Here is a 20783-nt window from a genome sequence, read left to right on the forward strand (position 1 = left end):
TATACTATATACATAGTATTCGACATACATTACAAAATAATAAAATTTACCTCCTAACTTATTTATTTATAAAGATTTATCTATTACAGGTAAATTTATTATTTACAATAAACAGACCGTAATTATTGACTCTTGGACAATACAATAAAGTAAAATTTAGAACAGCGAACGAACTTGGAAAATAATTATCTTGTTTTATTATGATTACATAATTATTATATTGAATAAAAATTAGATATTAACGTAATACAATTTTAACTTCTTATAGGAAATAAATATTAATAATTACGTCACGTATAATTTCATTTAAAATGTAAAGTTCGCAGTATTATTCGTTCGAATCCCTCTCGGGATACACTATGGAAGGATTAAAATAGCAGATTTCTCTTCGGATTAATTAAAATTAATATCACATTACCTGCGATCCATTTGGTACTGGTGACCCTTGCACTCCAGATGCCGCAACAATAGCTCTTTCGCGTTGTGCCATAAGTTGTGAGACTGAGACTCCTGAGAAAATGTTTCCTAGCCCCCCTATTTTCCTCTTCTTTTTCTTGTTGAGACCATCTGAAAAATATAATTAAACGTTGATAGAAATCATCTTTTGTTATTGGATACTTAAGATATGCAAAAAAATGATATTAATTCTTAATGGAATTCCGGGGCACGTTAAATCTTCAAGGTCATGGAGAATTAAAATACGACTCATTTCCCTAACTCTAATTTTAACCCTCCACTTATTATTCAAGCGCTGCTTCAGGTTTCTTAATGAACGAGTGTTCCATTTGAAGTCCCACCGCAAGGTTAAATCCTATTTAGCGTAACAATTCCAAGATTCATATCCGTTTTATTCACTACCTTTCTTTTCCAACACATTTTACTTGTAAACGAACGTATAACTTTTTCCAATTTTGTATAAATCAGTTACAAAGATAAATGGTTATAATATTGCCTTTTTTCCAAGTGCAGAAGATAAATGCACGAAGTGTCGCAGAAATTGCTGATTTATAGTATGACACATTCTCAATGAAAATAATTACTATTCTTTACATAATAGAAGCTATTTAATGAAAATTAGTTTTATATATTAACAGTAGTATAATATTTATAGAACGTATATAATTTTCATCGTGTTCATACTAATTGTTTCTACATACGAGAAAAATAAATAATGCACGGGAATGCACGCGAACTATTTAAACGATGCTAAAAGATACAAGAATGGAGGAAAATCACCCTTATAGGTTCGTTAGTATTTAAAAAAAATTGATGAATCAAAGAAAATGAAAAATAGAACGAAGCGAAGCAAATAACTGTTTCATATTTTGAATTGAAGCGAAACTATACAACCCCTCACAATCAAAGGTTGACAAGCAGCCATAACAAGCGTTCACACTATAAAATTACCTTGATTTACGAGGATAACAGAAAGCAGAATGGCAAAAGGGTGGCAAAGGGGATGGTTTTCAATGGCGGTCTTTTATCCGTAAGCCTACAGCGGATAATTATTCTCCACGGCTTCAATGGGGGAAGACAATTCGGAAGCGGGAGAAGCAAGATGAAGAGGACGAGGAAAACGGATGGGTGAAAGGGAGGTAGGGTAGGATGTAATAATGAATCCACCTAGGAGTAAGGCCAAGTTGTCTGCAACGACGGTAGTTTAACCCGATTTTCAAGGGGGTGAAAATTTGCGTAAAATCTTTGAAGCATTTCGTGGCTTTCGAGGGAGGTTCGCGTGAACGCGTAAAATCCCTCTCCCTTTATCCCAAAAATCTGCAGTCAATGGCTTATGGCTGTAAGCGTTGCCGCCATTAAATCTGACGAAGCAGAGATGACGTAGCAATTATGAAATATAGGCTATCGCTTAAGGATGAAACTCGATCCCTCGAAATACGAGGAAAGATATTGCAAATTCGATTGCAAGGGAAAATTACAAAGTGCGCCTTTTCTGATGTAATTTCTCAAATTACTCTTTGTTCAATGTCTTGCAATAAAAATATATATAATATAAGAGATTAAATAATAAAACGAATGGAGAAGCCTAATTTCTCTTGAACACACAATATTCGATACGGCTGAAATATGCTAACCAAAGATAGTTCCCATCGTTCTCAAGCAACTCTCGCGGTATAGATCGAAGTTGCGGACTCGATGTCAGGAGATTTCGATACAGGGACCAATTGAACCGAACCAACGGCCATAATTATAACGATCTTCTGGTAGAGAAGTCCCGAGGCAAAACTTCTCGTTACGGCTGGCTGACGGACCAGCGGGATTCGAAGGCACTCGAATCACTGAAATCCAATTGAACCTCGGCCAAGGACTACTTCCCCAGTTGTTCGCTCATGACGATCCCAGCGTGGATCGGACGTTACGACGTGGTCGAGCCGTTGATGCGGACTAAACGGAAGCAGCGTAAAATGCGCTTGCGCGACCACAACAGGACGTCGGTCGAGGACGAGCCGGAGGTGGTTTGAAACGGTGTCGGCGGGGGTGAACATCACTCGGGGCAGGCGCAAGAATCACAACCGGACACAGACGTTGGACCGCAGTTCCTCTTCTCTCTTCACCTATTCGGAGCGCCGTGGCGCCGCTGCCTCTTCGTACGAAATTAACCCTTATCAACTCTCTGTCTGCCACTACCACCACCACTACCACCACCACCACCACCATCGACACCACCACTGCTACCACCCACTCTGTCCTCGTTCTCCTTCGCGTTTGCCCCCACCAAGCAACCTCATCCAAACTAACATCGTCGCGTTGACGTCGCTGGCAGCGAATGGTGAGCGGATTCTTTCCTCCTCCCGGGACTTATTGATCGCCCGGACGATAAGAAGACACGAGCCGGCCGATTGGTTCCTCTTCCGGCCAGCTCGCGTCCTCTGTGCAACTCTAACACCGATGGAAAGCTTCTGTCCCGTGTCGGAATTGTAGCGACAGAGACAACCAAATGCAAATTTGTGGATCGTCTGAGGATTTACCTGAGTGGGCTTTAAACTGTCTGATGACCTGTGCATGGCACACGCTCTAAGGTCGTTTGCTAATGCTCGTCGAGTATTATGCCAACCAACTGGTTTTGATATTAATCACCGTTTTCGATAACGCAGATTGTACGAGATTAGTTGCATAATTGACGAACGAAACATTTGATTTTGATGAAAAGCGACGAAGTTGAATGAAAATCAAAATTTGTCAAGAACTCGTAGTTGTAAAATCTTTACGTACCGAGTAAGATGATAAAAGAAAAATTGCAGGTGTAACTAATAGCTCGCTCTCTGTGAAATCGTTTCCTCCGGGATATCAAACGGCGCAAAGCGTATCGCGCCGTCGTAACACGAACGTGATCGATCGGGTAACAGAGAGAGCCTGTTTACCACGGAAAATTGTTCAGCGGGACAAGGAAAATGTAACGGCGAGCGATCGACCTCGTTAAACGTGTCACGATTAGTCGTTACACTTGTCTCGTCGACCTGACGAAATCGGATCTCGAAAATTTATTAACACACCGACGAATCCGCTGACAGAGTGCCTCACGCGAGGCGTAAAAGTCAATCGTTACAGGCGAGAGCCGCGATACGAATTCCAGAAATGCTGTTTGCGCGCTCAAACATTCGCCCCCTCTCTCGTCTATAGGATTGGTCTAGAAAATGAACGCATATTAAAAACGAAAGTAAATCCAGATACGAGTAACCAGCCGTCGGAATTCCATTAATAGCGTCGATCGAGTTTCGTTTCTCGTTTCTCGGTCGAGTCCCTTGGCAAACTGCGGTACATAAAAGCCATTCCCCAGGCTGAGCCGAGCAAAACCGAAAAGAAGAGAGGAGAGAAATGAAATCGACTTTCGTTATTGAGACTCGTATTCGTGGAAGAGCGACGACGATAAAGATTCATTCGATTCGTCTCTCCCCTCCACGGCTTATTTCTTTTATTTTCCATCCCCGTCCGCGATTTGAAGGGTGTGTGTTTGCACACCACGCGAACGTATTACCTCCGCCGTTGAAATGCCTCGATAGAGGGAAACCAGGGGTAGAAAGAAAGATGGTGTGGAACGAAAGGGAGAGAAACAGGGTGACGTTTTCTCGGGCCACGTCGTTTTATATCACCGGAAAATTGGAATCGAAGCGACGCCCGTGAACGCGAACGTGAGCGTCGATGTTAAAACGGCCCTATAAAGTTCCACAGAAACACTGGCGACGATGTACATTTATATAGGGAGGAGCGCAATTCCGTGATGCAATACCGTAATCGCGAGAAAGATAAATCTTCGAAGAATATTATATCGAACGCGTGGAAGCAGATTATTTCATGTGGTAATTTTTGATAGAATCCAGCTTGAAAATTTGTCAATTCTGTGGACAATAGATAAATTATGCTTTCGATTTTCGAGGTACTTTTCTTTCCATTTGCGTATGTTAATCGTAAATGTATAGTTTCCATTAACCTTTCCTGTTAATTTTCTGCTACCTCTCGTGAAGCAAGTTTTTATGAACCTTCCGAAATGGTAATTCAGTTATCTTGTACGTGACGATAAAACTGTTTTCAAATGCGCTTACTTCATTTATCGAAAGTGATCAGTATACAATTTGTATACAATCAAATTAATAAAATGATGTGATTATTCTTTGTTGTTAATTTACTACGTACATCGTAAACTGTGACACAATAACGTTAGTAATTACAATAACGTTAGACTTTTGGATAATCAAATTAGACGTGTCATATAGCAAAACGTTAAGTTAAATTTTGCCCATCATATCGCTGTTACACTGTCTCGATCACTTTGCAATATCCACCTAACGTAATTCCTGAATGAACAAAATCTACCAAAACCACTACGCTAAACCGATGGCGGAAGGATTGAAATGCTTGAGCTCGGATGACAAAAGGTGAAATGAAACACAGTTAGAAAGTTTGCGAGCAGGCGATTAAAAATCAGCAACGTTGTCCTTTAAATCCCTCAGCCCCTGAAACCAGCGAACGATCAAAATACACTCGACGAATTTCAATGCACAGTCGGACTATTGTTTCTCATTCCCGACGAGCGAAAACCGTAAGCGAGGCTTTCGCTGTGTGTGCACAGGCTCGCTCGGAATAACAGCCGTTTAATTAGCGACGCGATGAAGAAAGGAAAAGACGAAAAAGAGAATAAAGAAGCAGCAGAGGAGAGGAGTGAACGGGTAGCAGGGAAGAGGAAACGAAAGAGAGAGAGAGAGAGAGAGAGAGGAAAAAAGAAAAGAGTCGGTCCCGCTCGGTCGGTTATAGGATTTAGTAATGAAATCCGGACGGAGAGTTTAGCCGCCACGGTGATACATCATTCCACCTCCTTCCCCCGGGGCCAACGCCTCCATCCACGGTTCCTACGTCGCGTTCGCCACCTCCATCCCTTTTTTCACCGACATCGGGGAGCTTTAATGCCGTCTCTATGTACGCGAAAAGGACCGCGGAAGAAAGAGAGGCACAGAGAAAGAGGAAAAAGGAAGCACAGACGAAACGAAAGAAAGGGAGAAGGGGATGGAGGCAACAGACCCCGCTAATGTCGCAATTTCGTCGTTCCTTTTCTTCTTCCCGGGACTTTTTTCCCGTTCGCTGCGCCCTAATGATCACGGCTCGGTCGGCAGCCGCGAGGCGCGATGCACGAGGAAAAACTTTTGGTCGTCCTCCAATAAAAGTTTTCGCCGCGTGTTTTCTAGTACGACGGTGAATAAACGTTCCCGACGATTATGGCGCGCCGCTCTGACTACCGGAACTGGCGGAACTTTGTTAATACGACGGATCGATGGGAAAACTTCTTCGGGGGATATATTGATGGGTGGGAGGATGTGTACGTGCTCGGCCGCCGCGTACGCTGGTATACGTGAGATTGATTGGCGAGTATGTATAATGCGATCGAGTTCGACGAGTTCGTGGCTCGTTCGAGAATCCGCCAAGAAACTTTTCCCCAGGGAAAATTCTGATTTTGATCGATCGACCACCCCGCGCCTCCTCGAACGCCGGATAAAACTCCCTAGATGGAAAAATTCCTTCTATGCAATTTCCTTGCGAGACTATTCCCCTCTATCTGATCGAGAAATACCTCCTCTAATTGGGCTACTTCGATTCCGCGTTTGTTATTCAACATGCAAGGAAACGTCTGTACTTCTTCGCGAATCGGTGACGTCACGATCATCTCTTATGAAACGAGTAACTTGGAATTATTTAGCTAGAAAAGATTTCTTTCTTCCTACTTTATTTCCAAAGGGGCATACCATATAATGATAGAAGTTACTGTTTTAAAACAACTGTCGAACTTCTTGAAAATAAGAGTGAATATATTGGATACCAAGTATATTTTCTAACGAGGTAATTCAATTATTTTACGAAGTTCTTATTTATTTTGGAAATATGAAAAGAACGAAGTTTTATTAGAGCCAGTATAATTATCAATTCGAAAATCGCTAATATTAAAATAAGACTAAAACTCTCAGCGAAATTTATTCAATTCATTGTTTTGTCTTATGGGCTCTTTTCGTGTTTAGCACAACGATTATGTAAGTGATTGTACACAATAAAAATTTCCTATGTTACGAACTCATAAATGTAAATGGGGATACTTCATTAAATAAGTAAACTTTAAAGCGTAACTGGTTTTATGTTGAAGCATATCGATAAATGTGAGGAGAAATTCAATTCTCCGGGTGAACGATCTGTTTACGTAGGATATTTTCGTGAATTATTACTTATAATTATTTTATTTACCGATTATTCGATATTCATGAATAAATGCTTACAACATACGATTATTGACGATAAAACGTACGCGTATTTAAAATGAAATTTTATATTTGAAGTAAAACCGAAGAATATCTTAACCAACGTGAAACATAGAAACCGCGGCGAAAATGAGATAGCAAATTAACGTATTATTTTATGTATCACAAAAGGAATTATCAGTTTTAGATAACATACTGTTAGAGTAAAGTATTTAGAATTTCTATTAAAAATTTCAAAATTTTATTCATGAATTTACTATTTCTAGGTATGTAATGATATATAAAATGTCTTCTATTTCCTTAGCTTTACCTACTTTTTAGAAAATCATCTCTCTCTACTTTGAGGGTACTCCCCCTTTTTTATTTCTTCTTAAACTTGTTATAACACATTTTTTATAACCTGACATTCAATCAAAATTTTCCTTCGCATATCTATTTTGTCACTTATATTTTACTTCACCAAGTTAATCGACTAAACTAAAAAATGACGAAAGGTTTTTTTGAACAAGTAATAGGTCAAATTGCAAAGATTGTAAATCTTACACAACAAAACTATATAATGCAATACGATAAAAAGTAAACTTATTTCCGTTACTTCCTATACGTCAGTGTGATTAAATCTTAAGAATTTCACTTTGACCCAAGCTCCCCTACTCGGTAAAAAATTCATCCGCATTTATTACATCATTCAGATCTCCGTAGCAAGATATTCTGTACAAAAAAAATCGCCCACCTTTTCTATTCAAACCCATAATCTACTCGGACATCGAAATTATGCAAATCACGAAGAAATGAAACACGCCGTCACTCTCGGCTTTCTCAAACCAGAAAAAGAAAGAAGGAGCGAAGCAATCGATACGGTAGGTCGAAACTAATCGTAAGACAGAATTGGCACACGCAAGGTCACGTTCTTACCTTTCCTGGCTTTGTCCGGCGAGGTGGGCGAGTCCGCGTTCACGTGAATCGCGGTTGCGACCGGGCCGGTGGATAAAGCCGGCGAAGAAGAGACCGTCGGTGTACAGGATGCAACAGGACTGCCGGCCGCCGTAGTTGGCAGCAGAAGTTTCCTCTTATGGTTGCAGAGCTTGGTCATCTCCCGCGTCTTGCCCTGATCTGGGCTCCAAGGTCGTGACGCAACCTGAAACAAGAACATAGACCAAGTCGTTAGTTACTCGTCGAGTAAACTATACTGTGTATGTTTCATACAAGAAACGATCGATTCACGACGAGGGAATTTCTGGAAAATCCCGAAAATCGTATAAGTGCATGATAATACGATATGCTATGTGATAACGATACTTTATATTACATATATCTATGTGCATAAATACAATCGGTGTTGAGTAAACCTCGTAAATATTTGTTGAGTAAAGCCGATACAATAGCAACAAATTGTATTGATTTGGTGTAAATTGTAAAGGTGAATACATTAACAAATAGATAAATTATTTAGTGTGTATTTTCTCAAAGCATTGTTGCAAGCTTTTTTCCAATATGACTTCTTATAGATCGAATATCGTTGGTGAATTTATTTCATACTTCTGTGTACTTTTCTAATAAAGGGCAACAGATATAATGAAGAAACGATGACGAAAGATGGACGAACCAAATAAGACAAATAAAACAAAAGGTGCGTTACTTCACATATTTTTGCTGGTTTTGTCACACGTAGACAAGAAATGTACGATGGTATGCAAAGATTTTCGACCAAATATGTTCTCTTATATATTATTAACGCTTACTAACACGTTGATTTAACGATCTTTTGGACACATTTAAACAATAAACGTTTAGTTGTTATAGCGTTTTCTTTTATACAGCATATGTTTCTATAGTCAAAATTGGGTAAAATTCCTCTAATCTCCAACTTTCAAGAGAAATTTGTAAGATCGGTTTATCTGGAAATTTTCGCCCATCACTATACGTATGTCTCTTTTCAAGAAGATTATAGTTTTCGTAAATGTCCTGTTACCTGCGAACGGGGCTGTATTTCACGTTTTTGTGCTTTCACGAATTCAGCCGAGTATCCACACACTTACTAGTCGGTCATATCTGGTGTCAGCTTTATAATTTCGCGGTTTCATCGTGTCAGTTGGTAAAGAGCGAAGTCAAGCGAAAGAAGGCTCGTAAAAGGCCACGTTCCTACTTTCGGGAAATAACGTAGCAAGTTTACGAGGAAATAACCTTTGGCATTTGTTCAAGCGATCTGGCTACAACCCTCGAGACACAGATAATAGAGATTGACTATACGGGCGCGGACATTGAAATAAAGAGGCGGAATCACGTAATGAAACGAGTTATTCCGCCTACGACCTACTTTTCCTGCCACGAAACGAAACAAGACCGCGATGCGGCCTGGCTTGCGCCGCTTTCCTGCATTTCTGTCACATTCAAACAACGCCGATGTATTATGCATCGAACGTTTAAATTCCGGTTATTGGAACAATTCGCCCAACGTTTCGATAATTATCCAATTACGCGTAATTGCAGTGGCGCACATGTGTCCTCGCCCATGCGAACAATTTGATTCGCAAGTAGCTTGGTATTTATTCCCGTAAATTAGGCGATATCCCGGAAGTAATAACGAGGTTCGATAATTTAAGAAAATGTCAATTCTCAGAAATTAAAGTAAATAAAAAATAAACGAAACGTTTCCTATTCGATAACGTAAAGCTCGTCGTTCTGTCGACGTTGAATGCAATTGATAGAAGTTTCGAACGCTAGCCGATCATTGTTGAAGAAATTGTAATAATAATTATTGCTACTAATAACAACAGTTATTGTTAATCATTGTTATTCACTGGTTGTTGAGGTATTTATACGTGTTTGATTCTTAATCTATTACAAAATAGTTCAATTAGATTTTGGTGAATGCGAGAGAATAGTGAACGAACAAATACAGTGTGATATATTACATCGTTAGAATGAAAGCAGAACGATAAAAGTATAAACTATTAGTATGAGATATAAATATACACGATATGGTTCAATTGAATCGTTTTGATAGATGCTACGTTATATTGGCATACATTGTTATGAAACGATAACTATAATCAACACTTATTGATATTTCGCCGGCATCGATAAACCGATTTCAAACTAAAATATGTAGATTGAAACAACGTACACACATGCTTCTGAGAGCCTTGTAAAATATAAATAAACTTTTCTTTTTGAAAAATTTAATGTCAAAAATCATCCCAATTGATGGAGGAATTCAAAGTAATAAATTTGTAACATTATCCACGCCTGGAAGATACCTTATCGATATAAAGGTCGTAGCAGAAAAATGTGACAAGTCTAATTTTGCCGTTTTTCTTATTTTTTCTATTATCTGTTAGAGCAATTACTTCAATGCAAAGCGTAATTACGCGCTCAAGGTTAGTCGAAGGAAATTATTTAAAGGAGATATTGAAAGGAAAACAAAAAATGTACATAAATGATAGTTTTCTAACTGCTTACGTAAACGCAATTCATCCATTAAATACCATCGACTTAAACTGCGTAGTCGAAAACAAACTATTACCACCCACTCGCCAATAATATCGAAACTACTACACGATCCTTAATTTGTTCGTCGTTAACGAAACAATACACCATTTCCTCCAAACACGCAGCGACAGCGTCGGATACTCGATTCGAAGTCACGTTCGAAAGAAAAAGGAGGTCTTAAAAGTACAACGTTACAGAGATCGCGAAAGCGGGCCGACAAAAACGCGCGGCCGTGGACCAGAAATTAACGGCGCCCACGCATAATGAGCGGTAAAAATGATGAAGCTGCGTTGCACTGTATGTATGTATACACGCGTATGTGTGTGTGTGTGCGTGCGTGTGTATGTGTCTGCCGCGCCGCATACAACGTGCACCGTCTTATTTACGATGCGTCGTAATGGCACTGTGTACGTAGCCGTAAATTGCCGCGGAACGTCTCACGGGCTGACACGTAACACGGTTGAAGTCCTGGATGACCATTACCGGACATCGGCCCGTGGCCTTCCAACTTGGACACATTTTAACTCCGTGCACGAGCATCGCGCATCGATCATGAGATTCATGAGCATCGGTCCGGTCGAGGTCTTCTCCTCTTTTTTCCTCTTTTTGTCGCTCTTTCTCTCTTCTCTTCTTTCTCGTTCTTCGTTTGCTCTCGTTCGCTGGCCCTTTTCGACTTTCTGACTCCGCTTTTGCGCGATGCTCGCGCGCCGGCGTTCGCCAATTATGGCGACACAGCGGCGGCGAAATCGCCGAGGAAACGGGCAGATTATCTGGTGTTTTAGCGAGCCCGAAGGTGGTCCAAAGGTTTTCGGGGCCGCTTACTTACGTAACCAGCGTCGCTGCGAGGTATGCGACGACGACCGTTTGTTCCGAGGATTGCTAAAGATCCTTGCGGTTGCTTTTATTGGCGGTTTCGTTGTGAAGGTAATGGTACAACCGAAACGAGAAGGGAAATAAAGCGAAAGGCCAGGCCAGGCCGGGGATTTGCATAACCCAGGCTTGATCGCGGCTCGATAACAGCGAACCGACGTTGCCCAGTATTGATATTTTGATGAGAACGCCCCGGTTAATATTCACGCCCTCCTGACTGCCTAATTGGAAGGAAACTAACTTCGACTGGCTACCATCGAGTTTCTTCGTGAAATAAATTCCCGTCGAACTTCTGCCACAGAGATCACCTGTCGATCGGATATTTTAACGCTTCAAGCATATGGTTGCGAAGTTTCGGCTCGAGGTGAGATGGCTAAAAAGGAATGATATACATATGGAGTAAGCGTCACGAAAAAATCGAGCTTTCTTGAATTACAATTATACGGGAAACTTTATGAAACTGTATAAAGTTGGACAAATTTCGACTTTTCGATATGTTCGTTCAAATTAAAATCCTTTAACTGTAGAGCGGAAAAGAGAGTAGAACTAAGGAAATAAATATTAGACAGGGATGAATCGATCTTTTTTGATTCGTAATTATACGAGAGATTTTATGAAATTGTATAAACCTGAATCAATTTTGATGCAAGCTGATATCCGAGTAACGTTGAGCCTTCAACAGCATAAAAAAGACTAGACAGTTATTGAGATATTATCATGCATCATGTAATTACTATAATTTATTATTTTTTTTATACGCACGTTACAGATGTAAGAGATCTTGACGATATCTTGACGAAGAAGTAATTATTTTCGAAATAATTTATTCTAAATTCTTCGTCATTTTATCAGACTATTAAACGATTAGTCCTTGATTGTATAATTGTAGACATAAATTTACACAAATTAATTTTGATATGCTTAATTATCGCATCAATCGAATAAGTTAAATTAATTAAAATAAAACTTAATCATCGCGTAATAAGTTAACAACGTACCATAACTCGTATTAACACATAATCATCGTAACTAAATATTTATAATGTGATATCGCAGCTATAAAAAGGCAATAAATACGAATCTTCAAACTTATTTCATAAGCATACGACGAGCTGTCGTTTACAAGGTATCACAGTTTATTTTCTATGCTTTGTATCATTATACACGCTTGAAGTGTTACGAATAATATAGGCTATAGAAAATAGGTTTCCGCAAAAAAGTGTTTAAATACCCTGTAATTATTCGACTTAGAAGGTTTCGTAACCAACATCGGTAATTGTCCGTAACAGGAAAACGAGAAACTAATTGCACACGAAGAGACGCAGTAATTATCGACTAACTCCTTTGGCACAGAAATGGACGTAATAGTACGTCAACGATCTCGAAAGCGTTAATACTGTTGGTAAATGTAAGTGACAGACATGAGAAAATATTATTAGAAAGAATTTCGAGTTGAATTAAAAACACATTAGGCACTTATATACCTTTTCGTTTTGTAAAACTAAGTTAATATGTGAAATAGTTGCGTGCGGATTAGGTACACTGTCGCTCGTGAATCTAATAATGATAAATTAATAACAAACCGACGATCGAAAGTATCGCTCACCGTTTTCTTATGGAATTAGCAAATGTAGGAAGATTGTTTATTTATAATGTTAACGATGGTAGGTATGTTAAAATTAAACGTACACGATTCGTCGATGTGTTAATCGTTTTCGAATATTGTTGTTAGAATTAATCACGATAGTCTTCCTAACAATTTTAGAAAACTTTCACTATGTTATCCATAATTTGACAATCAGAAAAGCTGAAGATATTAAATCGTTTAAAGACAAAACTATTTCATAATATTTGAAACTTGCAAATACCAAGTTTTCCATTTACATATTTATTCTGAAAAATAAATGTTATCATATTATAATATTCTATGACAACTTTAATAAAGTATGACTTTTTCTATTTGCAATTTTCTAGCTATATCAAGTTCCATTCAAAATAATCAACTGTTCGTATACTTCGTGCTCATATATTTTGTACAATAGCGTATTGTAAAGTCTTAAACATAGATGATTTAATTCAGGTTACATACACGTACACATATTCAAAAGAAATCGAATACGGCGCAATCGTTGTCAAAAGCTAAAAAATAGTATCGCTATCTCAATCTGATCTACGTCAAAAATGAAAGGCTTTCCGGAGGCTGTTTATTAGAATTCGATGTGGCCATATCTATCTACATATACGCCTACATCAGTCTGCCATACACACAGATACGAACTGAATTACGTAAAAAGTATGTGAAATAATATTTGTAAATTCCTTCTTTGTGCAGATATTATTTCAGTCCGTGAATTATTTTTACTTTAAAAATTATATACCTGAATATTGTATGACAAAAAATATGAATAAAGTATTTAGTACAATACTAAATACATCCGTTCACGCAAACATCTTAATACACACGTGTATTACATAAGTAACTACTTTTTTAAGCTACAATTTACTTTTACTTTTAACATCTTTTTGTTACTAAATTCTACGAAATATTATCGTACAAAATTTTATTTTGTTACTTAACTTGAAAATACGTACTTCACTATAGGCAAGTATCAAAAAATATTCTATAAATATAATTTACATAATATTATATTTTTTTTTTCAAATAGTCTGTATAATAAATTATATAAGTGCGTATAGATTTTTTTAATAATATCGATATTAAAATAAATCATTCTGATATCATTGTCTACACTATGAAACGTTTAGATACATATTGATTTACTATTGAACACATATTTATTTCTAGCAAAAGAAATGCTGACAGTGCTTGAAATTCTACGTCTGACAGCTATTATTCCAGTGAATTTTCGATATAAGTAAAAAGGAAAATTTTCGGACCTATGTTTATATGACATTTTTTCATCCTTGGCAACAGTAGAACAGAGTACCAAACGTTGGCTATCTATTTCTTTATCACCTCGTATATTGTTTTCTTTTTAATATACATAATCTACACATATGTTATTTTTAATTATCATATATTATACCTTTCCTGTATAATAATACATTTGTTGAATGATCTGGCACATGAAATATAAATTTCAATTTAGAAAAAATACTAAAATTAACTAATATACAGCTACATATGCAGCTCACATCAACGACATTAAATAATCACGAAATGAAGTGCAAATTAGTTAATTTCTGTAATCCAAGAAATCCGATATTCGATGGTCTATTACCACGGACGTTACCACGAAGAAACTTTGCACAAACCGAGTGACTCACTAGCGAAGAAATCAAAATCCGAAATCAGATTCAACAGCGGTCGGCGGACGTTATTCTTTCCCCTAAGCATAAACGCACAATGCCTCTATTTGTGGCGTGGAGAAACTATTAAAATGCAAAAAAATGCGAAGAAACACAAGTGCAAGGTCGTCCGCATCATTTTCCATTGTTTCCAAGCGTTGAATTCATTCTGCGTTTCCCACGAGTAACAGACGAATATAGGCCTGTATTTAAAGCGTGAATGATTTTTATTCTCGAAGGCATAAATCGGTAAAGATGTTCAATCCTTTTCGTCTCGCGACACATACAAGACACAAACGATTATTATACTAAAATTCTGTGACACGCTAAAAAATATATTATATTTGAAATTAATCAAAACAGGATATTCGTTCCAGAGAATTATGGTCGTTTTAGTTGTTGCGAAACAACGTATCTCTTATTCAATAATCTCAGGGAAAAGAGGTCGCTGCCTCTGATTAAATAATTAGGTTAAAAATCGCTGCAATAAGATAGTCGAGCGTAATCGTCGATGAACGACGGAGAAACATGTCGAAGTTTTGTCGTGGTACAGACCGAAGTACTGGCAGGTTAATTAAGAACGACCTGAATACGACGTCGAGATTACACGTATTCGCGGCACTCGGCCTTGGCGTCGAGAACCGACGAGTCGGCGTATAATGACGTATGCCGCCGGTTAACTCAATCAGAACGTGTTCCCTCCGACCGGTCTATTATTCGTTCTCCTTCTGGCGAGCCGCTCATCAACGATGATCACCTTAAACGCTAATCTTGTCCACTTACGCGACACGACGCGTCGCGATATTGAATAAAATTGCACCGTTGATCGGTTGTTTTCGCGATTCTCTCGAAATCGTGTCGCGCGATTCATTCAACGATGCCCTCGAGATTCAGCTCGATTCGTGAATCACGACCGATCAAATTTATCGATCTCGTTCCTTCGATGGCCTCCGTAATCCGAAGGACATCTTTATTTACGACCATCGATGCGAATATTAATGCTGAGCGATAAAATCGATCGGAAGAAACGAAGAGTTTCATTCAAGGTTTCGGCTGTGGGAAAACTTTTATGCTGCTTTGAAATTAAGTTGATATGCATATGTATTTTTGAGAATATTTTTACCTTTGACCTTACCTTCAAACAATTTAATTGGAAATATTATTGTTGGATAATTTGCAGACGACGAACAGATTTATTGATTTTTTAAATAAGAAATAATATGCTTAAATATATTTAAATATATTTATCATTTGCGCAAAAATATTGTAAGGTTTTATGAACGCCGTAACAAAGAAATTTATTGCGAATATTGTGAGAAATATTAACTACCGACCTTTCCAAGATCTGCATCTAAATATATTATTCATAGTTAATTAGAATTAATTAGAATTATGCCGGACATAGATAAGTATATGTAATATTTTTTGCCTCAATAGAAGTAAGCAATAGCTTCTTACTAATTGCAAAAACAAAAAATCTGATACCAGTCATTTCGATTGGATCAGTGGTAATTCTAGTGTTAAAAAAATCTAATGTCCAATACTAGGATATACAAATAATTCCATTTCTTCTATCTCAACGTACATCTACAAGTCAAATATTTATCAAATACCAATTCTGTTATTAACTAGTCACACGCAATCAAGAAAATAAATTAAATCTCTAACTGTCGATTAGAACAAACTTTTAAACCAAAGTTTCACACACTTCTGTCGGTAACAATTTCGTTTTTTCATCTACCTTCGTCCGATAGTCTTATCCAGAGACGGAATCAAGATTGAAACTGAAAAAGGTCAAAGCGAAACATATATCGAGATCAAAACTATTCCACAAAAGGAAACGATTGAAGTTCTATGCACAGGTAGTGGTGTATAGTCAAAAAGAGCGTATTCTCGGTCGAATAACCCGCTCGATAATCTGAAACGTTGCTAAAGCGTACCGTTTTCCAGAGAATTATTTCTCATTGCAACGCCGCCTTTTGCAAACGGTATAATCACGCCAAGCGACGGAAACCGCAGTTTAATCCATTTTCCTGGCAAACTAGACATCGTTCCTCGACAGCAACGACCTTAATACCATGGCTTTAACGGACCAGTGACCGTTGTTCACCGAGAGACAAACGCAGCCCTTTTTTATTATCCTTCGTTCTTTTCGTTCCTATTCGTTTACGGTGAAGCGAATAATTGAAAGGCGAGATGCAAGATGGTTGCACAACAGAATTCATCGGGTCTCTCGCGTGGGTCCAACGCCGATGAAAAATGGTTAATTAAAAGCGACTGTTCTTTTGGCGAATCGTTGCGCCAAAGCGACCAGTGAATTACAAGCAATAATTCGTTCTTTCAAAGCAATCTTCGACCGGGTCGTATATTTCCAGTGAAACGTGATTGTGTAATTTTGAAGGTGTTCGTAAATTGATATTCTTCGTAAAACACATAAATCTTAAGGAGTTAATGAATATGCTACTCGTTGAGAAAAAATTGTATAGAATTTCGTTTTGTATTCATTCGATTTCGTTAAAGCGATATTCTTAACTTTATTTCATCATGTATTTGTATACAGCGAAATATTTGTTTCTATTATGTTAAGCATTTTGTTATATGTGTTTGGTATCTCTGTCAATATCTTCGAAACGATTAAAACAATGCTCTATCGTTTCTTTGAAACGTTGCGAATAAAATGATCGCACAATGTTAATTTTCCGCACTATATCCAATGCAACGTTCTCTCGCATTCATGCAAACGAGTTTCTCGCCGAATTTCTCTCGAATTGTCACTTCTCTGCCGAAACAATTGATCTAACAATTATCTCTGATAACACGAAATGTGATTTACAATTAATTGCGGCATTACAAATTATTCATTGGTCCTTGAACGCTATGAGTAACACGATAATGGAAGATCGTTCACAGAACGAATTTTATTTATTATCTTCACGTTGGATCGTGAATATAATATTCTCGCACTCGCTCTAAAAAATTAGTTATGGCTTTATGCATACTTGTACAAATTTCTTTCACTTCGTGTTACTTTATGTAAATTATTCGACACGCTTAGAATAAGTTATTCACAGCTATCAAATTACACGGAACAGTATAAAAATCTCAATTAAAGTAATTTAATAGATTTAAACTTGCGTTACGTAAAATATAAATTATTTATAACTCACATTTACCACAACAACGAACAGATTTATTAAACTCTAGGTCCACATTTATATGCCGCTTCTTGCTCAACTTAAACAGCGCTATAATGTATTTCCTAGGTTCTTAAAACGTCTGTTCAGTACTTGACATATTTCCTACAAATGTTTGGTCTCACATATCTCTAATATAATTTACTTTGCATCGTAAAGGACGGACTAAAGGTCCCCTAAAGGATATTCTCTTGGTAAACGATATTTCGTATTTAGGAATAAATCGGAGACAAATAAATTGAAACGAAAATGTACAAAAGCTCGCGCCTATGCATGTTTTTAAGACACAAGAAAAATAAAATAATATTTGTACTCGTCGTGCATCAACGATGTTTGAGATTCCAACTCCAAACATGTGCACAAAGCACACTTTGAAGGTAGCGCGAACAATATGTGTGTATGAATACCAGCCAACTCGTGTTTTGCAACTCTAAAGGGCTTTTTAAAACGTGATAACAAGCGATGGACAAATATCTATTGTTATACCTACTTGCTATTGTTTCGTTAACAAACACGTTACATAGATAGTTTGCAGTGTGAATAAGAAATTACGCAAATAAATAAGTTGTAAACAACGTGTGATAGACACGTGCCGTTGGTAATAAGTATGCTACTTTCGATACTTTGGAAATCTACAAATATAGTATAGGATAGTACAGTATATATAGTATAGGATATATTCTGTCAGAATATCTTAAATTTATACGTGAAGGAAGCCGATTAAACATCAAGACAGCTTTGAAGCTGATCTTGAATGAATTTAAAAAAACACCAAGAATATAAATGGTAGATACAGCGATAAATCTGATTGACGTCTTATAACCGAATGAGTATCAAGCTATGTATTAATATTATAAACGCTTTATAATCAAACATCTGTCCGTGTAACCATTGTACGGGGACAAATGGTTGCCAATGACTTCATTGTTATATAAAGAAAAAGTAATCAAAAGTAATATCTGTTTCTGTTAGATACATTTTAAGCCTCAAGAATTTCATAATACCAGCTATTTGTTCTTAGAACAAAACTACACTACGACTTATCCTATATTTTCCATATAGTCGTCATATAAAAAAAGAAAGACTTATCAAGCTTTCATTCTATGGCCTTCAGTTTTATTCGAGACAACGAATTTTCGATAGATATTTTGACCAAGAGCAACAACAGCACAGACACACACGAATAAACGCGCGGCCGGATATCGAGATCGAGCGCTTTATACGTTTTTTCGCGCATATCGTCGAGCCTTTCTTGTTTCCCGTGAACCGCCGTGCCAGTCGGAATTAATGTAACGACGCCATTAGTCCGCGATTTTACGACTTTCATTGTGACGGCCGATCAGAGGGTGAATCCGCGTCACAAATTGGACCGTCCGCGTAACAATGGCGTGTCGCGTTTCGTGCGTGCACGTCCGCTCTACAGCCAATTAAACCCGTGTATGCTCGATTGCAAAGAACGTTTTCGACGGGTCGCATGCTGATTGAGTGTCCGCGTACCGATTGTTTTTCGAGCTGCAACCTTCGCATTACGTAACGCCAACCGGCCCGCGATTCAATCGCGTACACGCCGTGGGAAATTTCGCATACGACCATGGTTCTCTGCTGTCCTTCTACGAATAACAGCCTCAGATATTTACTCACACCCGTATTTCCCTGCGGCAGCGGTTTACCTCTTCGTTTGCGATCAATCTCCAAGAACCGCTGTTCTTGAATTCGAAGCCAATTCTCCGTTGTATTTATCGTTGGATATTTTGCATTTAGGTACATGGAAGCAAAATTGGGACTGGTTTTTCTGATGCGTATTGGACTTATGTAACAATTCTCATTCTGCTTGTTAACACTCAAGAAGTATTCTTGTGTTCATAGGGTCGTACTTAGATTTCCTTAATTTAGGATATTTAATCTGTTAACTGGAAGAATCAGGTTAATAATATTGTTTTAAATTAATTACATTCGAATTAATTATCTATCATATTCAATCACTTGGATATTACATAGCCTATTCATTTTTTTAATTAAATTCTCTATATTTTTACGCAACTACAAAACTTATTCGTGTTAACAGTTTACTCTTGTTAACCATTAAGGGCTATCATAGATGAAATTTAATTATTAAATTTGAATGAAGAACGAGGATGTATCCTACTTTTATTGCTTAAATATTAAACGCGATAAAAATCATGCTACTAGAGGAATAATATCCATTGATTTAAAAATTAATACGCTGTAATTTATATTAATAAATCAATAAGGTAACTCCGAATTTTAATAGAATTATCATAAAATATTCTACAATAACATGTTTACTGCCTTCCGTCTTTTTCATAAATGGAAATTCAGCGAATTTATTGAACAATAATTCTCGTATCGTTTCACATTCCTATATTCGAATACCTACATTAAACAATAAAACAACTTTATTTATTTTCATAATCAACCGTTAAAATGCAACTTAAGAGTTTTCATGGTGATTCTTATTTAATATCGCTTTAATGGATAATATTAAGTCGTCTAATGGCTCGTATCATCATGCACGTAAAAAGAACGATACGAAGGGAAATGTATTTACAACTTCCAATTATCGAAACAGCCATAACTTTACGGCACAATCGCCGAGATATTGCATACTATAACCAATGGCTATCGTTCAACGATCTCCTTTCGCCGTGAAATCGAAGTTCCTTCGCGCTCTACAATAATTGAACATTGTCGCTTAATCACGGCGGAAAGCAATGAATTGGATCTTTTTTCTTCTGTATGCTAACTTGATTCGCGATTATTTGCATCCTTGCGAGAGGGCTATCAATAACAGCTACCAAGCCCACTTCAATGATATAATCGCGATCGGCGACGATAAATAATCGTTCCCGCCGAAAGGAATTACGACTAACGAGCCGCTGGCAACCGGCTCACCCGCAACTTATTATACCAATTATCAAGCTATAAGTAACTGTCCGTAACAGTCAATCTCACGTTTCGCGTTCGCGCAACCGATCACCTTCCCGTCGATATTGACCGGCTGATTGACCGGCAGTCTTTTTCTCTTCTTCCTTGCCCCATCTTTTCCTCTCTTCACGTTTGCTTCTCCGTTTCGTTCTCCGAGTACAGTCCTCGCGGCGTGCAATTAATTTCGCCGGCTGCCTAAATTGCACTCGCTAACGAATAA

The 20783-nt window shown here is 37.7% G+C and overlaps 1 protein-coding gene across 3 annotated transcripts in view; it reads right to left on the reverse strand.

Moving 5' to 3' along the window:
* Positions 1-20783, reverse strand: part of LOC117204137 (protein split ends-like) — a 381520-nt gene that overhangs the window by 20567 nt on the left and 340170 nt on the right. For all 3 annotated transcript variants that reach the window (XM_033441269.1, XM_033441271.1, XM_033441268.1), the window contains exons 3-4: positions 7668-7890; positions 419-567 (exon numbers count right to left, since the gene is read on the reverse strand). In XM_033441269.1, the coding sequence (XP_033297160.1) occupies positions 419-567; positions 7668-7890 (372 nt within the window). The remainder of the gene's footprint in view (positions 1-418; positions 568-7667; positions 7891-20783) is intronic.

Source organism: Bombus bifarius, unplaced genomic scaffold (genome assembly GCF_011952205.1).
Source record: "Bombus bifarius isolate JDL3187 unplaced genomic scaffold, Bbif_JDL3187 scf7180000007977, whole genome shotgun sequence".
In the NCBI taxonomy this organism is placed as follows: Eukaryota; Metazoa; Arthropoda; class Insecta; order Hymenoptera; family Apidae; genus Bombus; species Bombus bifarius.